Source organism: Pinus tabuliformis, chromosome Q (assembly GCF_031772625.1).
Source record: "Pinus tabuliformis cultivar Carrire ecotype Pingquan chromosome Q, CPIR1, whole genome shotgun sequence".
Taxonomy (NCBI): Eukaryota; Viridiplantae; Streptophyta; class Pinopsida; order Pinales; family Pinaceae; genus Pinus; species Pinus tabuliformis.
In genome coordinates this window covers 53,892,201-53,914,026 of record NC_142296.1, presented here as the reverse complement: position 1 = coordinate 53,914,026, position 21,826 = coordinate 53,892,201, and the positions used below count along the sequence as shown (strand labels likewise).

The 21,826-nt window shown below is 39.2% G+C and overlaps 1 protein-coding gene across 4 annotated transcripts in view; it reads left to right on the top strand.

The window, feature by feature from the left end:
- The window catches only part of LOC149218265 (uncharacterized), a 503,060-nt gene that overhangs the window by 114,269 nt on the left and 366,965 nt on the right, over positions 1 to 21,826 (top strand). For all 4 annotated transcript variants that reach the window (XM_089383876.1, XM_089383877.1, XM_089383874.1 and 1 more), the window contains 5 exons: positions 4,086 to 4,142; positions 4,227 to 4,309; positions 14,552 to 14,675; positions 14,759 to 14,818; positions 15,489 to 15,740. In XM_089383876.1, coding sequence (XP_089240002.1) covers positions 4,086 to 4,142; positions 4,227 to 4,309; positions 14,552 to 14,675; positions 14,759 to 14,818; positions 15,489 to 15,740 — 576 coding nt within the window. The remainder of the gene's footprint in view (positions 1 to 4,085; positions 4,143 to 4,226; positions 4,310 to 14,551; positions 14,676 to 14,758; positions 14,819 to 15,488; positions 15,741 to 21,826) is intronic.

Genomic DNA, 21,826 nt, shown 5'->3' with positions numbered 1-21,826 from the left:
AAAATAGAAACACATCGGACACAATTATTTTTGGACAAAAAGTTCCTGGAAAAACCCAATGCGGGAAAATCGGTGCAGTAGCTTGGAGGGTTTTATTATTATGCAAGAGAAAATCTAAGTACAATTCTAGGATGCTCAACTAGCAATCCGATACAGAGAGAATACTGAACAAAAGACTGGTGAAATGATCTCACCCTGTCATTGGAGAATCAGTGACTGATCTGGCTGAATTGGAGGCCCTGCGTCACCCTTTGCGTGGCCTTTGCACAAAACTGTGTCTCTCCCGGCAGTTTCTGCTTCACCCCTCCTGGGTATTACGCTGCCCCTCTTCCGTATCCTTTGCTGGCTGACAAAATCGAACTTCTGCCTTTTGGACTCACACCCCGCCTCCCAACAATTGAAACTCGACTTCCCCTCAAGGATTGTGCTGCCTCTACATCAGCATTGCGTGGGCCAACGTCAGCCTTCCTCTGGACGTCTTTCTGTTCTCCCTCTGCCTCGTACTCTCCGGAAATTTGTTCTTCTAGATTCTCACTGCCCCTTTGCTACAAGAAATATCCTCAATCGATTTTCCTCCTGAGAACTTCTCACTTCAAAAAATCGATTTTCTCAATCTCCCTGTGTGTTTTCCAAATGACCCTCAAGCCCCTTCTTATATTTTCTTGTTGGACAACCAATGACCTAGATTAAATCTTAATCAAAGGCTCAGATTGTTTTGGCTTGATCCGTGTATTTTTCTAGAAGAGTCACCCCTGATTAGATTAATACCCATTAATATTTTGATTGTCCTAAGTTTAGACTTAGGAACCCCATTAAAAATATTAATTATTTTAATAAAATCACTTCTGGGTGGAATTTCCCAAAACGCTTTCTGGGTTCTTTGGAATACTTGTGCCCAAGTCTCCTTGAAAAATTTGAGGCTTATAGCACATCCGATGCTACCCCAAATCAACATTGGGTAGTGGGGTCGAAATTCTGGGCAATATATTATGGGTATAAGAGCTGAATTTCTTGGTAGTTTCTGGGAGGCCAAAATTCGTCCTAGGCAGATTAGACAGGGCCGAGTTTGTTGGGCTTGACAAGAGGGCAGTTTGACCATTGTATTGACTAGCGGAATTAGGTGTATCTCTTGTTGAACTAAAGAATTTCTCTAAAGAAAAGGTTGTTGGGTTTTTTCCCCAAGTGGGTTTTCCCAGGGTAAATCTTGTGTTCTCTTTGTGCATTGTGAATGCTACCCCAAATCAACATTGGGTAGTGGGGTCGAAATTCTGGGCAATATATTATGGGTATAAGAGCTGAATTTCTTGGTAGTTTCTGGGAGGCCAAAATTCGTCCTAGGCAGATTAGACAGGGCCGAGTTTGTTGGGCTTGACAAGAGGGCAGTTTGACCATTGTATTGACTAGCGGAATTAGGTGTATCTCTTGTTGAACTAAAGAATTTCTCTAAAGAAAAGGTTGTTGGGTTTTTTCCCCAAGTGGGTTTTCCCAGGGTAAATCTTGTGTTCTCTTTGTGCATTGTGATATCTACTGTCCGTGTGCATTTAGGGTTGAATTTCTGAAGTGTAATTGCTTAATGATAAACATGAAGTGCTAAAAGAATATCTACATCATTAGAAGTAATTATCATCTTTTCAGAAATTAGTTCTTTTATCTATTGCACTTGAAAAATCAACAACCCTCTCACATATTGGGACTCTTCCCATTGGTGAAAATCCATAAAGAGCAGGGGGTTTTGGCTGTGGTGACAATGGGCCATCACCCCCTTGTAAGTTAAGTTAAGGTAAGTTTTTGAAGTCTGAAAGTTCCTTTTGTTGATGTTTGTAGCATTGGACCAGAACTTCCGAACAGGTCTAAGTGTCAAGATGTGTGGAAGTTGTCCAAAGTCTTTACCTTAGTAATTCACTTTAATTAAAGGAATTATTAATGTGAAGTGCATTTTATAAAAGTTAGTTTAATCTTTTAATAAAATGTAAAATTTTTTACATTAGTGAATTAGGGAAATCTTGACCATTAATCTCAAGTGATGTGAGATCTACGCTCAACCGTCAATCACTTTGGAGATTAGGGTTAATTGATTTGGTCATAACTCAACATTATAAGAAGGCTAGGTGCAAGAGAGACACATAAGAAACTCAGAATGATTGAGACACAAAGGACTGTTAATTTACGAGTAACTTAGTGAGCGTTCAGTCTAAGGCAGATATAGAACAGTGCAACAGCAAGAAGAAATTCAAATTCAGGAAATAGGTGGAGGCCGTACATATCTTTTAAGCACTAGATCTGCAACAAGGGAGCACCAAGATCGTACGTGTAAGGCCATATGAACACAGGAGAGTTTGCATGTGTTGCAGCAAAGGGCAGATTGGGTTGCACAGGGTGAGGACAGTTCATACACGCTGTGTGAGTACAGCTGCAGGTAGTACGTGTGATGTGGGTTTTTAATTGGCAGTGCTGCACATGTAAAGGAGGGGATGTACGAGGGCCGTACAGGCTGCATAAGTGCAAATCGGGCTTCTTTAGGGGCAGATTTGCCAGGAATTTAATTGCTGTAATTATTTCTAGTAAATTCATCAGTGGGCCATTTTTCCATGAAGAGAGCCCTTGTATGGTTTTATAATTATTTTAATGAAATGCAGATTTGAAGGGAAGAAATATTTTGTGTGCATGTGTGAAAATTGGTTTCATTTGCTTCCGCTAGTTATTTTATTTGCATTTAAAAATCCCAGTGGGTGCATTTTGTTTAGTAGTATTTAGCAGAGAAATTACTAGGAGGTAATTTGCTTAAGTGCTGGCGTTTAGGAAATTTAACACCTTTTAACCCATTGAGTTAATTATTATGTGGACTGATTAGAGATAAATTTTAGAGGTTAATTAAGTTGTATTTGGCCATAGAAGGTCCCCACGCCCTTCTTGGGCACTTGAATGGGCCCACACAAGCAAAAGAAGCTGTAGAGACCAATTTGCGCCAAAAAGGCATGGGAACTTCCCTGGCCATACTGTACAGCATTTTCAAATCAGGCAATGGCATACGAAATAGCCGGCAGCATTTCTGTGCTGTTTGATACCTGTTTCCACATTTCCAGATGTTTTGGTACAAGTACACAGGGTAAGGGGTGTTTCCTGCAACATAGCTTTCAAAGAATTACTGTTCAAGAACCGAAAACAACAGTAGTTTACCCAGTATGGTTCCTTAGTCACTCAAGTGACAATTAAACTTGGTATTACCTGACAATCTGTTGGAAATGGAATTTGTGATCAACACATTTTTTGGGGTTGTTTCTTCATGTTTCATTGACATGCTATTAAAGGTTTTCTTGACAGGACCAAGATTTATATAATATAAAAGAGTTCCATATCCTATGCATGTGGATGATTACAGAATTGAAAATTTCAACCGTCTGTTTTAATAACCAAAATTTGAGAGTTTTCCAAGTATCTGATTTTTTTTTGAGTTGTAATCACTACCATAACCAAAATCCCATGTTTAAACATATAAAACCTAGAGACATCATAATCCTTTTAGCCTGCGATTTTATGAAAGGAGGTCATTACCCCTTTGATTGACCTGAACTCAGTCTGTAGAGAAAGGAGGAGCTGAGTCTTAGTAGTTTGGAATCTTTGCCTTTGTCACTGGTCTTTCTATGATTTTAAGTCATTTGTCCCATCCCCTCAGGTACTCAATATTAGCCCCAACAGTCTTCAGGTTCTTCACAAGCAGATCAATGCTCTCCTTCAGGGCTTTATTTTTGCCCTTGAATATTTGTATGTCATGTATCTTTTTGAAGCCTTTCTGCTCTAGCATTTGGAGACGATGATTTTCACAAGTAATCTACCTCTGGTTTTACTTGATATACTTCATGTTCAGGACTGTATTGGAGGATTAGGTTGAATATCATTTTATGTTTAATCCTATACTTCCAGCAAAGGGTGCGAGGTTGTCAACTTAATTTTGTTAAAATTCCATCTATAAAAATTCCATTTATCAAGCCTTTTCTGCTACTTGCTGCCAGAGATTACAGAAGAGTATCTATGTAGTATCATATGCTTGCGGGATATTAATTTCAATGCACCTTTTCTTTGCGCAGGTGTACCAGTTACTGAATAGTATCTTGCTAAATGGCCGTGATGAAAACTGTTCTCAGGTAACTTTCTTTTGATTAGAATCTTACCTAACATTCATAAAATCTCAGTGGTCTGTCATTAATTGTTCTAAATCATATTCATAGGAAATTAGCTATATTGACGGAAGATGGTGCATAAGATCAGATATGGAAGGGCCCAGTGATTTTCAAGGACTTCTACTGTGGAGGTAAACCCTAAAATTGACCCGTTCATTGATTATCTTGTGTATTATTGGCCTTGAGGTATTCATTATCGCCCTTTTGTGCATGCTTTAAGAGCGAGTTCAACAATTTCTAGAAAAGGTGGATCATTTGCCTTGGAAAAACACTGATATTTGGACAGAGGTCTTTTATAATATCGAGTAGTCTTTAAGTGCAACTTTTTGGAAAGTTTTCCGGTTTATTTTCCGATCAAATTTGTATAAAATCTGTTAGGGATTCATTGAAATCACATGTTTGACAGGTGAACTTTTCACAATTGAAGTGCCTCAAGGGTTTTTGAGGGTGCTGAATTCATATATGCAGTCAGAAAACAAGTTTAAACAACACAAATCAAGATTTGGCCACAATTTTTTTTGCTGAATTCCGGCCAAAAATCCACCAGAAACCCCAAAAAGTTGCACTTAAAGACTACTCCGTATAATATTCATAAGTCTTTATATATATGTGTGTGTGTGTGTGTGTGGAAGGAAAACAGCCCAATGGACTGAAAACCTGGTAGCATTGATGTGCTCATCCTTTAGCATTGTTATTAGCAAAGTTGAGGTTGCCAGTGTTAAGCCAGCTTAGTTGACATTCATTTTAGCCATCACTGCTTGCAAATATGAACAAGTACACAAACCAACTTAATTTACCCTTTTGACAAGGGTGGACAATAACCCAACTACCTAGAGGCTACAATGATAAAGGAAAACAGCCCAATGGACTGAAAACCCGGTAACAATGTGCCCATCCTTTAGCATTTTTATTAGCAAAGTTGAGGTTGGCGGTACTAATCCAGCTTACTTGACATTCATTTTAGCCATCACTGCTTGCAAAGATACGAACAAGTACACAAACCAACTTAATTTACCCTTTTGACAGGGATGGACCATGACCCAACTACCTAGGGGCTACAATGATAAATGGCAGATGACGTAATATGACACTAAGGAAACATATAGTAATAGTCATGTTAAGATTAGGTATGTTCTATGCTAGAGCAATTTATTTAAATTTTCATTGTTAGCAATCACATCAGCATTAAGATAAACTGTAGATAGAACATAAATATAAATCGCAGAAGACAAGCCAAGACAAGAGGACACAAGATGTGGCGCTAGCCAGGGACAAACCCCACAGTGTGTGGGGAAACCCTTTGATCAAATCTTCTTTTATCTTCAAAGTTCAGCAGAGAAAGAGAGAGAGAGAGATAATATATTTACAACAGAAGTCAACACTTTGACTTATCTGGATTTGAGCATAGATCATTTCCTATAATGATGAGATCAGTTGAAGACATTCTGCTTCAACTGAATCTCCTAGTTGACGACTTCACCTATCCATTTCGTTCATTTGTTGCACCTTACCGTGTAGCACCATCATGCTGCATCATGCATCTTCATGCTGCTCATGATCACCGTGCTGCCCATACATCAAGTTGTTCATGACTTCATACTTCATGCTGCTCATGCATCATCATGCTTCATGCTGCCCATGTTGCCCATGCATTATATCAAGCTTCATGCTACCCATGCATCATCATGCTTCATGCTGCCCATGCATTATATCAAGCTTCATGCTGCCCATGCTGCAACAATTTGCTTGTGTTGATATCAGCCTTAGCTGCTTGCTATGGCTTGCAGCCTAGCAAAGCAGCTAGGCTATAGTTCGACGCAATCCCATTATACACAGCGTATATATAACCATGACTGCGTTTACCTCTTCATCATCGCGGCTTGATGACAGTGGTACCCTGGACTTCTTGACATGACTGTGACTGCCCAGCGCATAACCATTCATGAAGTTGTTGCGTATCCACTTGCGTGTATTAATGTGCGTGTATATATTCATTGAATTTGCTGCGAATCCACCTGCGTTGTGCGTATATATATATTGCTTGAATCCTGTGCCTCTATGTATTAGAGGAAGGCCTACTTGATGTTCTCTGTAGATTTGAGGAAGGCTGAGACAATGAAATACATGAAAGAATTGTTTCATATCAACAAATTTTTTTTTGGTCTATTGTTTGGTTTCAAATTTCAATCACGCCACAGAGTTGGAGTCAAATGCTTGCTTTAGGTTGTTATTCAGAGAGTCACTGTTCAACCATATAATTTTGAATTGTAAGCCTCAGGATATGCAAAGTCTAGAAGGTGATAGCGAAGCCTTTAATTCAAAAAAGAAAAGAAACAAACGTAGCCCTTTACAAAGAGAATATCCCTTAGCGAATAGCCTAGGCCAGAAAGAAATAAAAGAAGTGTCAATCACTACTGAACAATTCAAGCCACCCAAAAGATCCTTTGCTACCCCACAAAACCACAGAAAAATCAAGTCCGCATACCTAGCCAACAATTCAAATAGATCACATCTTTTCTGTACAGTTCAAAGGGACGAAATTCTTAGCACAAAAGGATGCCCTAGCAGAGGGTTGAATCCTATTGGGAGGCCTACAAAAATCTTCTCAAAACAGGACGCAAGAAGCCCAACGCATCATAAAGTATTATCATAGTTTTGCAACAAAAGACTTACCTTAGGAGGTCAAAAACCAAGACAACACCACTGTAAGCCTTAGACTATTTTGTGCCTCAGATGACCGAAATTTTACTTTTCCTTAGACATCCTTCACTAGGCCGAAAATTTCAAAGATACACATAAGGAATTTAGTTGAGATTTGATGCATTGTGGAGTATATTAGTTTCTTCTTTTATAGGGCTAAAGAGGGCCTTTCTAAGATATACGTTGGAGAAAATTGGGAGGATAAATCATAAAACATCTTAATGAATATAATTAACTAATTAACTTAAACCTTAAGTGAAGACTAACCTTTTAGATGAGGAGCTTATCTCTTTATATGTAAAGTAATTTTTCTATTGGTGCAAGATGCTTGTGATAGGCTTCCTTATCATGATGTTTCCTCAAAACATGGCAAAGAACCTACATGCTTGATATTTGATGCCCATAATTAATATAATTATGTCAAGTGACCAGCGCTTGGGGTTTTAGCCCAAAAACTGGGGTGTTTGATTTCAAACTTAATTATCTCTCAAACTAGGACTTGTGTGACGTACCACATACCACCAGAAAGATCTTTTCGAGGAGAATCTAATGACATAGATTTCCAACCTAAACTCAATGATTTGATCCTTCAAAAACCGTCGACAAAGTCGGGGTACAACCTCAGTAGGGAACCCAAACCCTAGGACTTGGGTTTTCAACCATCCAACAGTGTAGCCGCCATCTTAATGTAATCCAACAATTACTAAGAAGCATTCATTAACCATTTGACATCAATGATTGGTGTTTTTAGTCAAAGTCAAACCTAGTCAACTCTATGGGTTGACATCAATTGCAACACCATCCAACACCTCTGCATCTAGAATGAAGTCACTCTGCCTTGCAGACAATCTTCCGACCTCCAACAACTAAATTGACCTCCTTTCTAACACTTCACACTAGGTTTTGGCTCACTCGCATTGGCTATGCAATCGTCTCTGCAGAAATATTCAACCTCCTCTCTCTTGCCAAATTGGCACTGGATAGGCACTGGAAAATCTCTAGATTTCTTTGCTGACTCTCCCTTAATCACTGATGCTCCTCTGCTGGCTCAAATTCTTCCCTCACTGAATCACTGTGCAATGGGAAATTCACACTGGTTGGATAATTCACTCTCCTACTTGTGTCTCTCTCCATCCCATTGACTTGCTCTTATAATCTCTCCTTCGAGCTTGAACGACCATGATTAAATCCTTATCAACGACTAAGATCATCTCAAACTCGATCCATGTGAGTTTCTAGAGCATTATCGATCTTCCTTAATTAATTCCCATTAATTAACCAGTTTTCCTAAGTTAGACTTAGGAAAAATTTAAATGATGGCTAATTAGTTTAATCAAGGTGTTTCACAAGCTTATCTTGCGAATTTTTTTTCTGGGTTTTGGAGATCTCATGTTGCTTAGCCCTTACAAAACGAGACTAGAACACTTGTTTGATGCTACAAAATCTAACACTCCCTTTTAGCGAGGAAGGTGTTCTCTCATAACATCTCCCCTCTATACCACACTGCTAGTGTTTGACATCTATAATAACCTGTCACTGTCCACCAAGCCACTGCGCATAGTCTGATTCATTTGCTAACCTTGTAGCTGAACCACCCTGCATCTACGCTGCTACTGACACTTCATTGTGCCTCCCTGCACTACTGCCAACACTGCCTACGCTGCATCTGAAGTCATGCTGCTGCTGCTGTTGCAACTACTGCAACTGAGTACTGATCTACTATCCTTGTAACTGGTTTCTATAGCTGTCTCTTGAGTCTCTGACTGCACTAGCTCTGCTCTGTCTACTGAGTAACTGTTTGCACACAACTATCTTTATGCCCCTCTAGTATTTGATTGCAATTCGTTCTGCAGCTGTCCCTCAAGATCTGACTACGACTGCTGCGATCCTCTTGCTCTTGAATACTGTGGGCCCCTGTAGCTAAGGTAATGATCCATGGGGAAACACTTGCCCGATGCTATCCTACTTGGACTCTGCCCAAAATTGCAACTCTTAAGCACTACGCTCCTCTTCCTTCTCTAGGTATAACCGCTACCAATGCAAACTCCTCCATCCTAGAGGTCAACTAATCTATCTTTGCCGAAGCTGCGGTCTGCTACTCCCCCTTCTTGTCCTTCTTTTTCTTGGGACATTGCGTGCTGTAGTGGCCAAACTCACCACATCTGAAGCATTTGATCTTCGACAAATCCTTCTTCGTCTTTTCTCCTCCCTTTGAGCTTTGTCCCTGACTGGGACCCTTCTTTGCTTTTTACTTACTAGCAAGGGCTACATTCGCCTCTTCCTTCTCAACCTTCGACCCTTTGCTACTACTGCTGGTAGTGCCCTGGACAAGGCTGAGCCTAAGCTCCTCCTAATTGGAAGTCACAACAAAGACGTTCCTAATCTGGCAATTTGTCTCGTCCAGTAATCCACTAGACAAACGTTGTCCACTCTCTGGTAAACCCATTCAAAGCAATTCATACAAGTTCACTGTCATCTGGTTTCTCCCCCACAAATGCTAGCTCATATGAGACATTCTGAATTCTGGTGAGATAAGGAGTCACGCCTTCAACCTTCTACATGTTAGTGGTCCTCAACTTCTCCTTGAGAATGATATTACGATTCTCTGATGGATCCTGGTATAGCTTGTAATATTTCTAATGGAATTATACAATGATAAACAAAACAAACATAACCAAAAACACAGAAAAATACTCAAGCATCAAAACACCATTTAAAAGCCAAAATTGCTTTGCTGAGCCATTTTACTAATAAATAAGAAGGTACAATGAGGTGCTGGAAAAAGTGCACCTAGGCTTGCTCAAGGCAAGCTAGCCAAGCCCAAATGAATAATAAAAGGTTCCCCTCAAATATGTGTCTGCTCTATCTCCTGGCTCTGTGCTGAACTGCTTAGAAATACGCTGCTCGCTGAATGGATTTGCTGCTAGGGCCCTCTCCGGTGCTTAGAAAATTATGGGAAAATAATCCTGGCCGCTCCACCAATAACCCATAAAAACCCACGAAGGAATTGGCTAATGTTTGACTTCGGAAATTCGGCCCTATTTCCCCTAGCTTCTCTCGCCGTTGGCTGAATTGGGATTCTTGTTTGACCCCTCAAATCTGCCTAGAAAATTCTAGGAATTTGGGATTGTGATCTTTGCCCAAAACCCAGAAAAACCCAGAAAGGGTTTCCCTTGGTTCCAAACATAAAAAATTGACCATGCACTACTTGGCCCTCCTCCAATTTCGAATTCTGTTGCTTTGACTGACCCTGTCAATCTTTGCTCTCCCAACTCTAGCAATCCTCCTCAAATGCCCCTGCAAATGGCCCCCCAAATGATCTCCCAACAACCCAGTTCCAAACTCCCTTGGATAGTGTAGCCCCAAAGAGTCTCACTCCAATGACTGTGCAGTCATGGAGGAGATGATGCAGTCCTGCGTGTGATGAAAATGAGAGCTGCGTGTAAGATGGCCCTCTTGTCTGTAGCTTCCCTCTATACTCCTGAAAACCGACCCTCCTACTGGTAGTGCAAAAAGGCAAGGTGAAACTCCCTCCTTGGGCTGACACTTGAAGTCCACCGAAGCAAGGGTTGAGATCTTTGCTCGAAGACACTCATGTGCTAAACAACACTGTAGACTTGGCTTCAGCTCAAGCGTGCTATGTCAAAGACACAATTTCTGAATAGATAAATGAATGACTAAAATGAGTGCCTCTTGTTCTATATATAATTCATGGCCCCTTCTCTCCTTGTGGTCCCCACTCTCTCTCTCTCTCCTAATTCGCATTCCCTTCTCTTTCCTCTCTCCTCCAAGAGTGCGAGTTCCCTTCCTTGGGTCGAATTATCTCTCTTGTGGTCCCCACTTTCCACTAGAGCTGCAATATTCTCTTTTCTTCCTAAGTCCCGATGCCAGAATTGCGTCCTATTCCCAAACTCATCTCTAATGTTGAAAATTGAAATTGGGGATATTACAGTTTACAGAGCTTCACAACGACATCCCACATTTCCTTTGCTGCTTTTTTCTCTTCAATATGTGGAACTATATGATCTCGAACTCCATCTAAGACAATGTTATTAGAACCGAACCGGTGATTGAACCGAAAAACCTTGTGGACTGGGAACCGGTCAGAACCGAACTGGAACCAGAAAAAAAACCGGTTTACCAAAAACACATAAAATATTCATATTTTAAAGAAAAACATATATATTCATGTGCATCCATATGAATCCAAACCATTTATACACAAATATGCAAAAGTTCTCATTTACATAGCATGTAAAGGTGCACATAACCAAAATAACATCGAGGGCAATCCATCTCTGAACTGAAAATACATCAAAAAATAGGCTCTAGATGGCCTCTAGCATCCAAAAAAAATCATGCTACAACAAATGCCTACATATCATCAAAACCATTGTCTCTATTGGGGTCTTCGCCATCAATATAACCATTTAGGCATCAAAATAAAATAGAAAAAACGTAGCATGTCATGCGAATATTTTGTTTGAGTGATGGGTATTTTTAGTAGAGTCATGATAGAGGAGTTCGACAACCAATGCCACTAACATCAAAGTACATAGAGGGCTTGGTGCTCTTTATTAAATACTAGTTCCATACCCTTGTACATGACAAAATCCAATGGAAACGTTGCAATCCCCCCAATCTTGAAATCCTGAAAAACTGTTAAGTCTGCTGGATTTTGAGTGAAATCTAAAATTCTACTTTCTCCATATGAAATCCAATGAGGTTGGAACCACTCTCAAACATCCTGAGTCATTTCATGGTAATGTTAAAAATTTAAGTAAAATGATGAAAATGAAAATTTAAGGAAAATGTCACATAGAAATACTAGGGCCACAGGCTTGATTATTAGGCTGAGGGCCATAGGCTTGAATATTAGGCTAGCTTAGAGGAGAGTAAGAAGTGGGCCAACCAAATAAAAAATAAAAAAATAAGGCAAATTTTTTCTGCACGAAACCGGTCATGAATTGGCCAGTTTGGTACCGAACTTGCCTATTCTAGTTCGGAGTCCTGTTTCAGACTGATTTTCATCCAAAAACGGTTGGACCAGCCAATTCCACCTGTTCTAGTACAGTTCTGATAACACTGATCCAAGACCATCCTCTTCGCTTTGGTGATATCCTTCTTATACTCATGGAAATGGATAGGCTCTGTTAGTACAACCATGGCTGCTGTCACGAACTCCTTCAGGCCATGCTCATCCAAAAGGAATTGCATCCTAGCCTTCCAGACACTGAAGTTTGAGATTCCATCAAGTCTATCCTAATCTTTGAGACCTGCTACGGCCATCTTTGCAAAAACTCAAAAAACTGAGAAAACAAATTGAAATTTCCTTTCTTTCTTGTGACCTTGCTTCTGATATTTGCACTACCCTAGGAAATGCACAAATCTGCTACTGTTTGCCTCTGGAAATCCTTTTTCGACTCTCATTCTCCCTGTTCTTCCTACTAGGCAACTCGCTCAACCTTCCGGAAGTCCTCCTCCGAAATCTGGCAGACAATCTGTTGCTTCTGAAGCTCGCACTAGCTGATTGGCAAAACTACTACGGTCTTCAGCTTTTGGAAATTATGGATCTCCTTCTAAAAACTAGATCTGGAAACCCTTCGAGAAATTCTGGAAATTCCTCTTATGTGTGCTTTTCTCTTCCTGCCCTTGCAATGATCTACAGCTAAAACCCTCGCTGCAAAATTTCTGCGCCCAAATCTGCTCAACAAACTGATTGATCTGCTCATTGGAACCCTCTATTCGGCAAATCCACTGCTTGCAAATTCTGCTTCTGAAGCTATTCGAATTTCTCCAGCACCTGCAACTGGAAATCAAACTGTCTGCATCAACTATTCACACCCCTAACTAACCTGTGCAAATCTGGAGAAATTGTGCCTAGATCTCCCTCTGAAACTGCACAAATTTTCTCCTCTTGCTTCTGAGCCTTTGATATGTTCTTCAATGCTGCTTTGATACCATGTGAAAATTCCTTGATTGCAATTACTGGATATTCTTCTCCTAACTATTAACAATTTAATTGTTTATGGCAATTAACGAATAACTTACAATTGCAATCTTCACCAAAAATAAATTACGTTGCGGAAATAAATTGGAAGCTGAGAAAATATTGCACACACAATAAAATCGACATAATAATTTTTGGACTAATGTCCCCAGAAAAACCTCGAAGGGAAAACCAGTGCAGTAGATGAGGGTTTATTTTATTATTATGCAGCAGTAAAAATTTGAGTACAATAATCTTGATGCTCAACTAGCAATCCTCCGGAAAATATACTAGCAAATTTTTCTCCCTTCTGCAATAATTCGGCCTCCCTCTGGCCTGCTCGAACTCTCTCATCGACAACTTGCTCTGGCAGAATTCACATTGCTTGGCCTGGGAAAATCGTACGGCTTGCTAGCTGGCTCCAAATGAGTTGTCCTGCCTCCCTTTGCCTTTGGAATGAAGTCGTTACGCCTTCTAGACAAGCTTCCTGCCTCTAGCGACTAAATTGACCTCCTTTTCAACACTTCGCACTGGGTTCTAGCTCACTTGCACTGGCTATGCAGCCCTCTCTACAAAAATATTCGGCCTTCTCTCTCCTTCCAAAACGACACTAGATAGACACTGGAAAATCTCCGGATCTCTCTGCTGCTGCTCCCTCAATCACTGATGCTCCTCCACTAGCTCGAATTCTTCCCCCACTGAATCAATGTGCACTAGGAAATTCACATTGTTTGGATAATTCTCTCTCCCACTTGTGTCTCTCTCCATCCCATCGACTTGCTCTTATAATCTCTCATTGGAGCTTCAATGACCATGATTACATCCTCATCAACAACTAAGATCATCTCAAACTTGAGCCATGTGAGTTTCTAGAGCATTCTCGTTCTTTCTTAATTAATTCCCATTAATTAACTAGTTTGTCCTAAGTTAGACTTAGGAAAAATTTAAATGATGGCTAATTAATTTAATTAAGGCATTTCACAATCTTATCTCGCGAAACCTTTTCTGGGTTTTGGAGATCTTGCGTTCCTTAGCCTCTTAGACACAAATCAAGACTAGAACACCTGTTTGATGCTACAAAATCTAACAACACTCTGCTTGCATGATGGCATTCCTTTTGAGGTGGGGTTGTCACTAGTGGTCGTCGGAATGGTTTCTTGAGAGGCTTTAGAGAAAACTTCATGTTTGGCATCATAAGGACCTCCCATTTGTTGGGAAGCTGAGAATAGTTGGGCGCATTCTACACTGTGCAGGCCTGGTGTGTCTATTATGTCTTTTGCTGGTTTCCTAGTAAGACCCAGTTTCAGCATATGGAGCAGATCCTACACTAATATTTGTAGTCTAAGTACATTGGAGAAAGGGGACTTTCTCGGTTCCTTAGAAGTTAGCATGTGTGTATCATGCCTAAAGGTGAGGGAGAACTTGCTTGATTTACATGGGTGGTTCTGCATATACTTAAAGAAAAAGGATTATGATTTTGCAAACCACAAGATAAATACAAGGTAAAGACCAGAAAGCCATAGTTAGGGGCATGCAGATTTTTGTTTTATCATTTTATTGTAGTTTATCATGGTGTTGTTATGCACTTGCATTGATCTAGTCAAACATACACCTATTTGTCTCATTGAAAAGCTTTGTTCTGTTGCATACATAATATAATATCACCCTCTTTTTATTTCTTTAGTGGTTCAGGAGTTGGAAACTATCTAGAGCCAGTCTCAGCTGTACCATTGAATGATGAACTAGCTCAAGCAAGAGCTTTGGTGTCCAAGGCAGAGTTTGAAGCACTTACAGATCTAACGGAAAAGGTATGTTTAGGAAAACTTGATGTTGACATTTTCGCTTTTAGTTTATTGCTTATAAGCCTCACTTCCTTCTGTCTTCTGGACAGGTTTTGCCACATTTGGATGATATCAAACTCCTCTTGATTTCAGTTGTTCAGCTTGATGTGGTAGGTGATTTCTTGTATCGTTTTACCTTTTTGATGTTGACTAAATTTAGTCTTAGAGCTATGTCAGTTCTATGATAGTCATTTCACTTGTAAGTCAGGGAATAAACATTAATCTTTCCAAGCTTTTAGCTTTAATAAAGGTGTTTACACATTGTTAAGTTTCTTCCAAAAGCCCATATCAATGCTTTTTATTTAAAAATTCACAGGTTGATTGTAATTGCCAAAAGCGTATTGTTTCTTCCGATTCATCACTGCTTTCATTTTTCCATATTTATCTGAATTATACATTGAAATTCTCAAAATGGAAAGAATAATTTCTTCTCTCATGGTCTCCAGTTGATTTTATATTCTGCAACATTGTGTTTGAATTGTTTCTTTCTAATTTGACCAAAGAAGGGGTAAACTGTGTTGTTTGATCTTACGATTGGAGAAGTAGGTTTTAACAGCGATCTGACCTATCTTGTTATGTAAAACTTTCAATGGTTTATTACATTTGTGTCTACATTTTAGCACTTACCATATGGCTTTCTGCATTACTTTTTGAATACTGGAGCAATGATGTCAGCATTTCTAAAGTAAAAATATCCATTTGTACACATGGACTTGTTTTTTAAAATCCATTTTCAATCTGGTTGAAATTACTGAAACTCATAATTACTTTAAATTGCAGATCTTGTCTCGTGCAAAGTATAGCATGGCATTTGGTGGCACTCGACCTTTATTAGATATCACTGATGCCAATGGCTTCTCTACTTCTCAACTATCTGATGCTGAAGACCAGCATAGCACAGATGGAAATGTTTCTGGTGATAATGGGGAGGATTGGCATTTGCATCTGCGAAAACTTTACCATCCTTTACTTCTGCAACGGCATCATGACAAAATACAGAAGATCAAACAGAAAATTAATTCTACTGCAAGCGTAAGAATATGGACAGCCAAAGATGCATATGCAACTGCTTTAAATTCTTTATTTTTATTTTTGTCCATCAAGATAATACCTGTGAATCTGGAAAAATAATCTCTTGATCTTGTGATCTCTTTTTTCGAATCAGACACTTGTAATAATCTAGAACAACCATCATAAGAAGTCATCTCTAGCTTGCTTTTGCAGAAGTCCAGTCCCAAACAATGTGATCCCTTTTTCAAATCAGATTCCTGTAATAATCTAGAACAACCATCATAAGAAGTCTTCTCTAGCTTGCTTTTGTAGAAGTCTAGTCCCAAACAACATTGATAACATCGCTGATTTTTGGCCATGTAGTCTAACTTTGAGATGTTTTTAACCTAAGCTGCCAGGAAATGTGGGTTCGGGTACTGGTACGGGTATGGGTATGGGTACATCACTTTTTGAAATAGGGTGAGTGGGCTTGTCAAGGTTATATAGTATATTATAGGTTATATATATATATTATATAAATTATATGAAATATAATTCATATGAAATTTGAATTATGAAATTCAAATTATGAATTTTCAATTTTGAAATCTTCCAATTTACAACAGGAAAAATAAAATTTTGAACATTCACATTGAAATTTCAAATTTAATATCAAGCAGAGAGGTATGAATCATGATAATAGATATATATTGTCTAGGAAAAATTTGCCTCAAGGCATTTCCACACATGAAATAGAAAATTCCAAAAAAAAGTGAAACTGAACAATGAACAAGTCTAAAGATCACTGATTTGGCTTCCTCTAGCCATGTCATCATGATCGACATCACTAAGCTCATCAATCAACTGGCTCTCTAGTAAGGAACTCTCATCTAGAGGCTCTTGCTCATCCATCATCCATGACTGACTAAGTAGGCATACCCTTCATGTACCTGTCTTCGGGGAATCATGCACCCTTTTACGGGGTACCAAATACCCATCACAAATAAAGAACCCATTTTTAAATTCCAGAGTATCAGGTTCTCCATTCCTGAACTGGGTTTGGAAGGGTGAGTTTGAGAAGAACCCGGACCCGTTTTTAGTGCTTGGGTGTACGAATTGGATATGGGTATGCAAACCCCATCCCTGGGTTCGCATATGTTGAAATGTTGTTGTCATTGATGTCAACTCAAGCAACACCAGAAGATGCCCCACCTTTTGTCAACCAAAATGACATGGCAATTCATGGTTTTTCGAGTTTGGATCATCTTCGTTGGAATCTTCTCGTCGACCTGTTTCTAGTGGTATGTGGCATAACATGAGATCCTTCATGGTTTGTGAGTTATGCTTGTTTGAAAATAAATGACCCAACTTGTGTGTAAAAACCCCAAAGGATGGTGATATGGCACCCTATCATTGGCTAGCACATTATATTCATGAAAAATAGGAGTTTTATCAAAAGTCTATGATTAAAATACTTTATAGAGGGGCTTAAGGATGATTGTTGAATCTAATAATCATAAAGCAGGTTTTTGACCTCAATATAAATTAATTCTTTATCCCCAAGGGAAATAGCTGCAATCCTTGAACCCCAAGACTTTGAAATTCAAATTCTAAAATAAAGTTCTCCCTCCAAAGTTGCAAATCGACTGGTCCTTATCAGCCTCTTCAAAATCCATAAAAGTGATTTAAATCTCTCTTCCAAAGGCAATGAAATCAATGAATATATTTTGATTTATCTTGCTCTGAAAATGTCTCGCCCTTGTGGAGACAACGATAAATCAAACTAGAGGCTTGTAAGGAGATTTTTGTTTGGGTTTTGGTTATATTTTTGAAACAGGGGTTTCGTTACTCTGCTGAGTTTCAGGTCAGCAAAGGAGTTGAAAGACTAAGGAATTAGGGTTAGTTGGCGTCTCTTGCGTCAAAATTGAGGATTGTTGGACAGTATAAAGTGCGGCCTATTCTGAAGTTTGCATTATATTTTCTATCTTTGCGGTAATTCAGAACAAACTCATATACAATTCGACCCAATAAATATTGAAACATCTAGCGTATGGATCATGGTTTTCTGTAGATCAATGTTACTTGGGAGCGGGAGCGACATTTTCAGAAGCTCCCAGTTTGGGAGCGAATCCCGGAGCGATTTTTTAAAAATATATATATATTTTTTATATTTTTTAATTTTTGATACATATATGTCAACAAAAACATGTAGAATGATGAATTAGATATAAAAAACATAAAAAAACATAGATTGATCATTGAACCATATCACATCAATCATCTAGAAGTTATAATCTTCATCAACCATGTCCACAAGTTAGTAAAATACATATTACAACTTCAACATATTGAGTCTCGTGAATCATGATTCATCAAATTCAATCTTAAAGTTTCAACTTCAAGCTTTCAAAATTGAAAATTCAATATATAACATTTATCATCATTGATCACCAAAGCTGTACTTGTAAGCTAAATTTAACCATTACAAGAAATAATATCTTAGATATTTCTAAGTCCTAACTTCTAACTGTTAACATGAAATGAAATGTTATAAAATGAAACATGAATAATGAAATGAAATGAAACAACTTTAGTCTTTCATGAAGCATCATATTCATAATTCACAATCATTACCAATGAGTTATAATTGCCAACTTCAAACTTCAAAATTTCATTGTCACAGTCATATATTGTTTACAGAAAATATCATTATGATATGAAAGAGTCAAGAGTCAAGAGTCAAGGACTCAAGACTCAACAGTTATGAAAACTAATAGAAACTAGAAAAGACAAGTAAATTGTAAATCTACATGTGGCCCTTGCCACGAGAGTCTCCAGGAGTATAAGCAGGTCGTGGTGGTCTTCTAGGGGTCTCCCGCACAGACCGACGACCAAAACTAGAACCTCCACGTGAGGGTGTAGATGGAGGTGGCGACAGCAAAGGAATAAGACTTGGAACTCGAGCACTGCTACTGGATGGTGGAGGTGGCATGGCTGCAGCAGCTGCTTCATCTTCATCCCTTATAAGTTCCTCTTCTAGTTCTTGAAGATGTATAGTGCCATCCTCCAAATTGTCATCCTCTGGGTGATTGTCCCAAATTTTATATGTGGGATTCTCATAAGCCCGATCATAGTAATGACTCAACAACCTCAAGTTGTAGTGCACATAAACCAAGCTTTCTGCTCGGTTTTCATTGAGTCTGTTTCTTTTCACATTATGTATGAAGCTGTAGGTGCTCCAACACCTCTCTGCAGAAGAAGTGTTTACAACCTGTGATAGAACTTTTTTTTTCCAATTTTGGCAAAAGTCCTTGGCCGCCATATGTTTCCCACCATGTGAGAGAATCAAATCTGTCTCTGTCTTCCATTGCATGGAAGTTACCAAACAAACCAATGCCACTGAAGTATTTGCCTATTTCAAGGCGCACAACTGCACATTCCTCCCTGTTAGGTATCAACTTTTCTAATGCTTGCAAATATCCACTAGTTACCTCTGCATCTAAATGGGGTTTGGTCCTAATCCCACCCCTTGGTGCAGGTTGACCCAACCAAGATGTAGAGTAGTATTTTGGCATAAGGATATACGCCAAGCAATGTAGTGGAAGATTAAGTCTATTCCACCGTTCACACACAATCATGAATCAGTTTGTACAAGTCGGGATCTCTGTTATGAACAATATATTTTATTTGCCCCAACATGGTATCCATCTGCTCATACACCTCGCCAATCACTGGTTAATCTGTATCTGCAAACCGAATCATGTGATAAATGGGCTTGGTGAAATCCAATACTTGCCTCACACTTGCCCAAAACTGACCATCAAGAGCGGCCTCCTCCACCAGTTCAAAACCTCGCTTGTTAGCTGCATTTGTAGCCCTTTCCTTTAATACCTGCCAATGTGGACTTGATACCATGCTAGTCAATGACTCTCTTACCTTCAAAAGGCGCCTGAAGGTGAGGTAATAGCTACCAAATTTGGTCTTCGCAATCTTCAACAACTCCAATAATGAGTGACTGCGGAAAAGGCCATGGGTATTGCTATGATTTGTAATAAATTTTATCATTTGTTTACCTTTCTTGTACAAATCACCAATCCATTTGTATTGTGCATTTTTGTTCTTGACAACATCATGCATCAGAAGGTTCAATGTGTGAACCAAACATCCAGACCAAAATATGTTGGGGTATTTATCTTCAATAATTGCTCCCGCTGCCTTACAATTAGGAGCATTATCAGTGATGACTTGGATGACATTGTATGGCCCAACATGGTCAATTGTTTCAAGTAATGCTTCTGCAATGTTGATGGCGGTCCTGAACTTGTCTGAGTAATTATGTGCAGTTATAAAGATGGCACCACTAACAGACACAACAAGAACATTTATCAATGGCTTGCCTTTTACATTTGTCCATCCATCAGATACAATGGACACCCCATGGTCAGTCCAAGAACTTGTCATTCTATTCAAAGAATGTGATATTTTTGCTTTTTCATGATCAAGTCCAATGGTTCTTGCCTTGTCATACCCAGGGCTCTTGTATCCTTTAGGGGCATCATTTATGGCAAAAACCATTTCGTGCCAATAAGGTGAGTGAAGAACATTGAATGGTATTCCACATGCATAGAGAAACCTGTAAACCATTGAATCCAGATCATTCCTACAACCCTCATCAAGGAAATCTGATATGGTTCTACGCCTTAAAGCTGATGACCCTGTGCCTTCATATCCACTACCTTGGGAGGATGCTGAAGGAGTTCTTTGTGCTTGTGATTGTGAGCATGGTTCAAAGAAACCCCTTGATTTTTTAGATTTGTATTGCGCTTCCTCCTCTTCCCTTATGTATTTGGCCCTATCCGCTGCTGACACTGCTGGACAAGTTTTGATTCCTATTTTTTTATCTCCATCGCATGGCCTTTTCCCGCAGAGGTGTTTTTTGGCACGGGTGTATGAACCTGTGTAATTATTTTTGCAATGGGGGCAATGAAATTTAGTGGTTCCACTCCCTCTCCCTGCTTCAGGCCTATTAACATATTTCCACAATGGGGGCAATGAAATTTAGTGGTTCCACCCCCTTTCCCTGCTTCAGGCCTATTAACATATTTCTACAATGGGGTTTGGTCTTGTTTAGTCTTTTGAGAGTCATGTTCACCCTCCTCTAGCTCCTCCTCACCGGGGTTTTCATCAAATCCACTTTCTCCAGCTTCTTCATCCCCCTCTTCATTTTGGCCCTTTCGTTTCCTACTCTCCAGCACCATAATAACCATAAAAGGGACCAAGAAGAGGAAAATGCCAAGAAATATAGCCAGGTCCATGATGTTTGATATTTGTAGGCTTTTGAATCTGCAAAATTTAATGGGAATGGGAATGGGAATATGAATGAGAAAATTAATTTAATTTATTTAGATCAATTAATTTAATTTAGATTCATGATTTTTTTTTACTAAATAAAGTTAATAAATTAAACTAAACTAAATTAAACTAACTAAACTAAACTAAATTACTACCTAACTAAGGTTTAAAATACTAAATTACTAAGTTACTAACCTCTTTGCAGGCTTGCTCCTTGCTCCTCGACGTTTGCTCCTCGCTTCTCCTCGCTCCTTTGCTCTTGCTCTCCAGCTTCTACTCAACTCATTCAAGTGATAATGAAATTTCTTTAACCCCCAAGTGATTTTAAAACATAATATTTTTATTTATTTATTTTTTTAAATTATTATTTTTTTTTTTTCGTGTCTGCGATTTTTTTTCCCTGTGGAACGCTCCTGGCGTTAGTCAAATCGTTCCTGGAGCGAAAATTTAATGCTCAGGAGCGATCGGGAGCGATCACTCCCTGATCGCTCCCGAGCTATAATTTTCGCTCTGGGAGCGACGGGAGTGACGCTCCCGATTTCGGTAGGGAGCGGAAATTTTTTTATCGCGAGCGCGCTCCCGAGCCACTCTCGCTTGGAGCACAGATTGGGAGCGGGTTCGAAGGGGGGGGGAGCACTCCCCCACAACTCTGCTGTAGATGAATGCGCATTGAACTATGTTAATCTTAAGCACGTCTAGCCCTTTGGTTGTTGGAAATCTTCGGCCTATCTCAATATTGCTACATGTGGTTTTAGACCCTCTATGATGAATGGCAT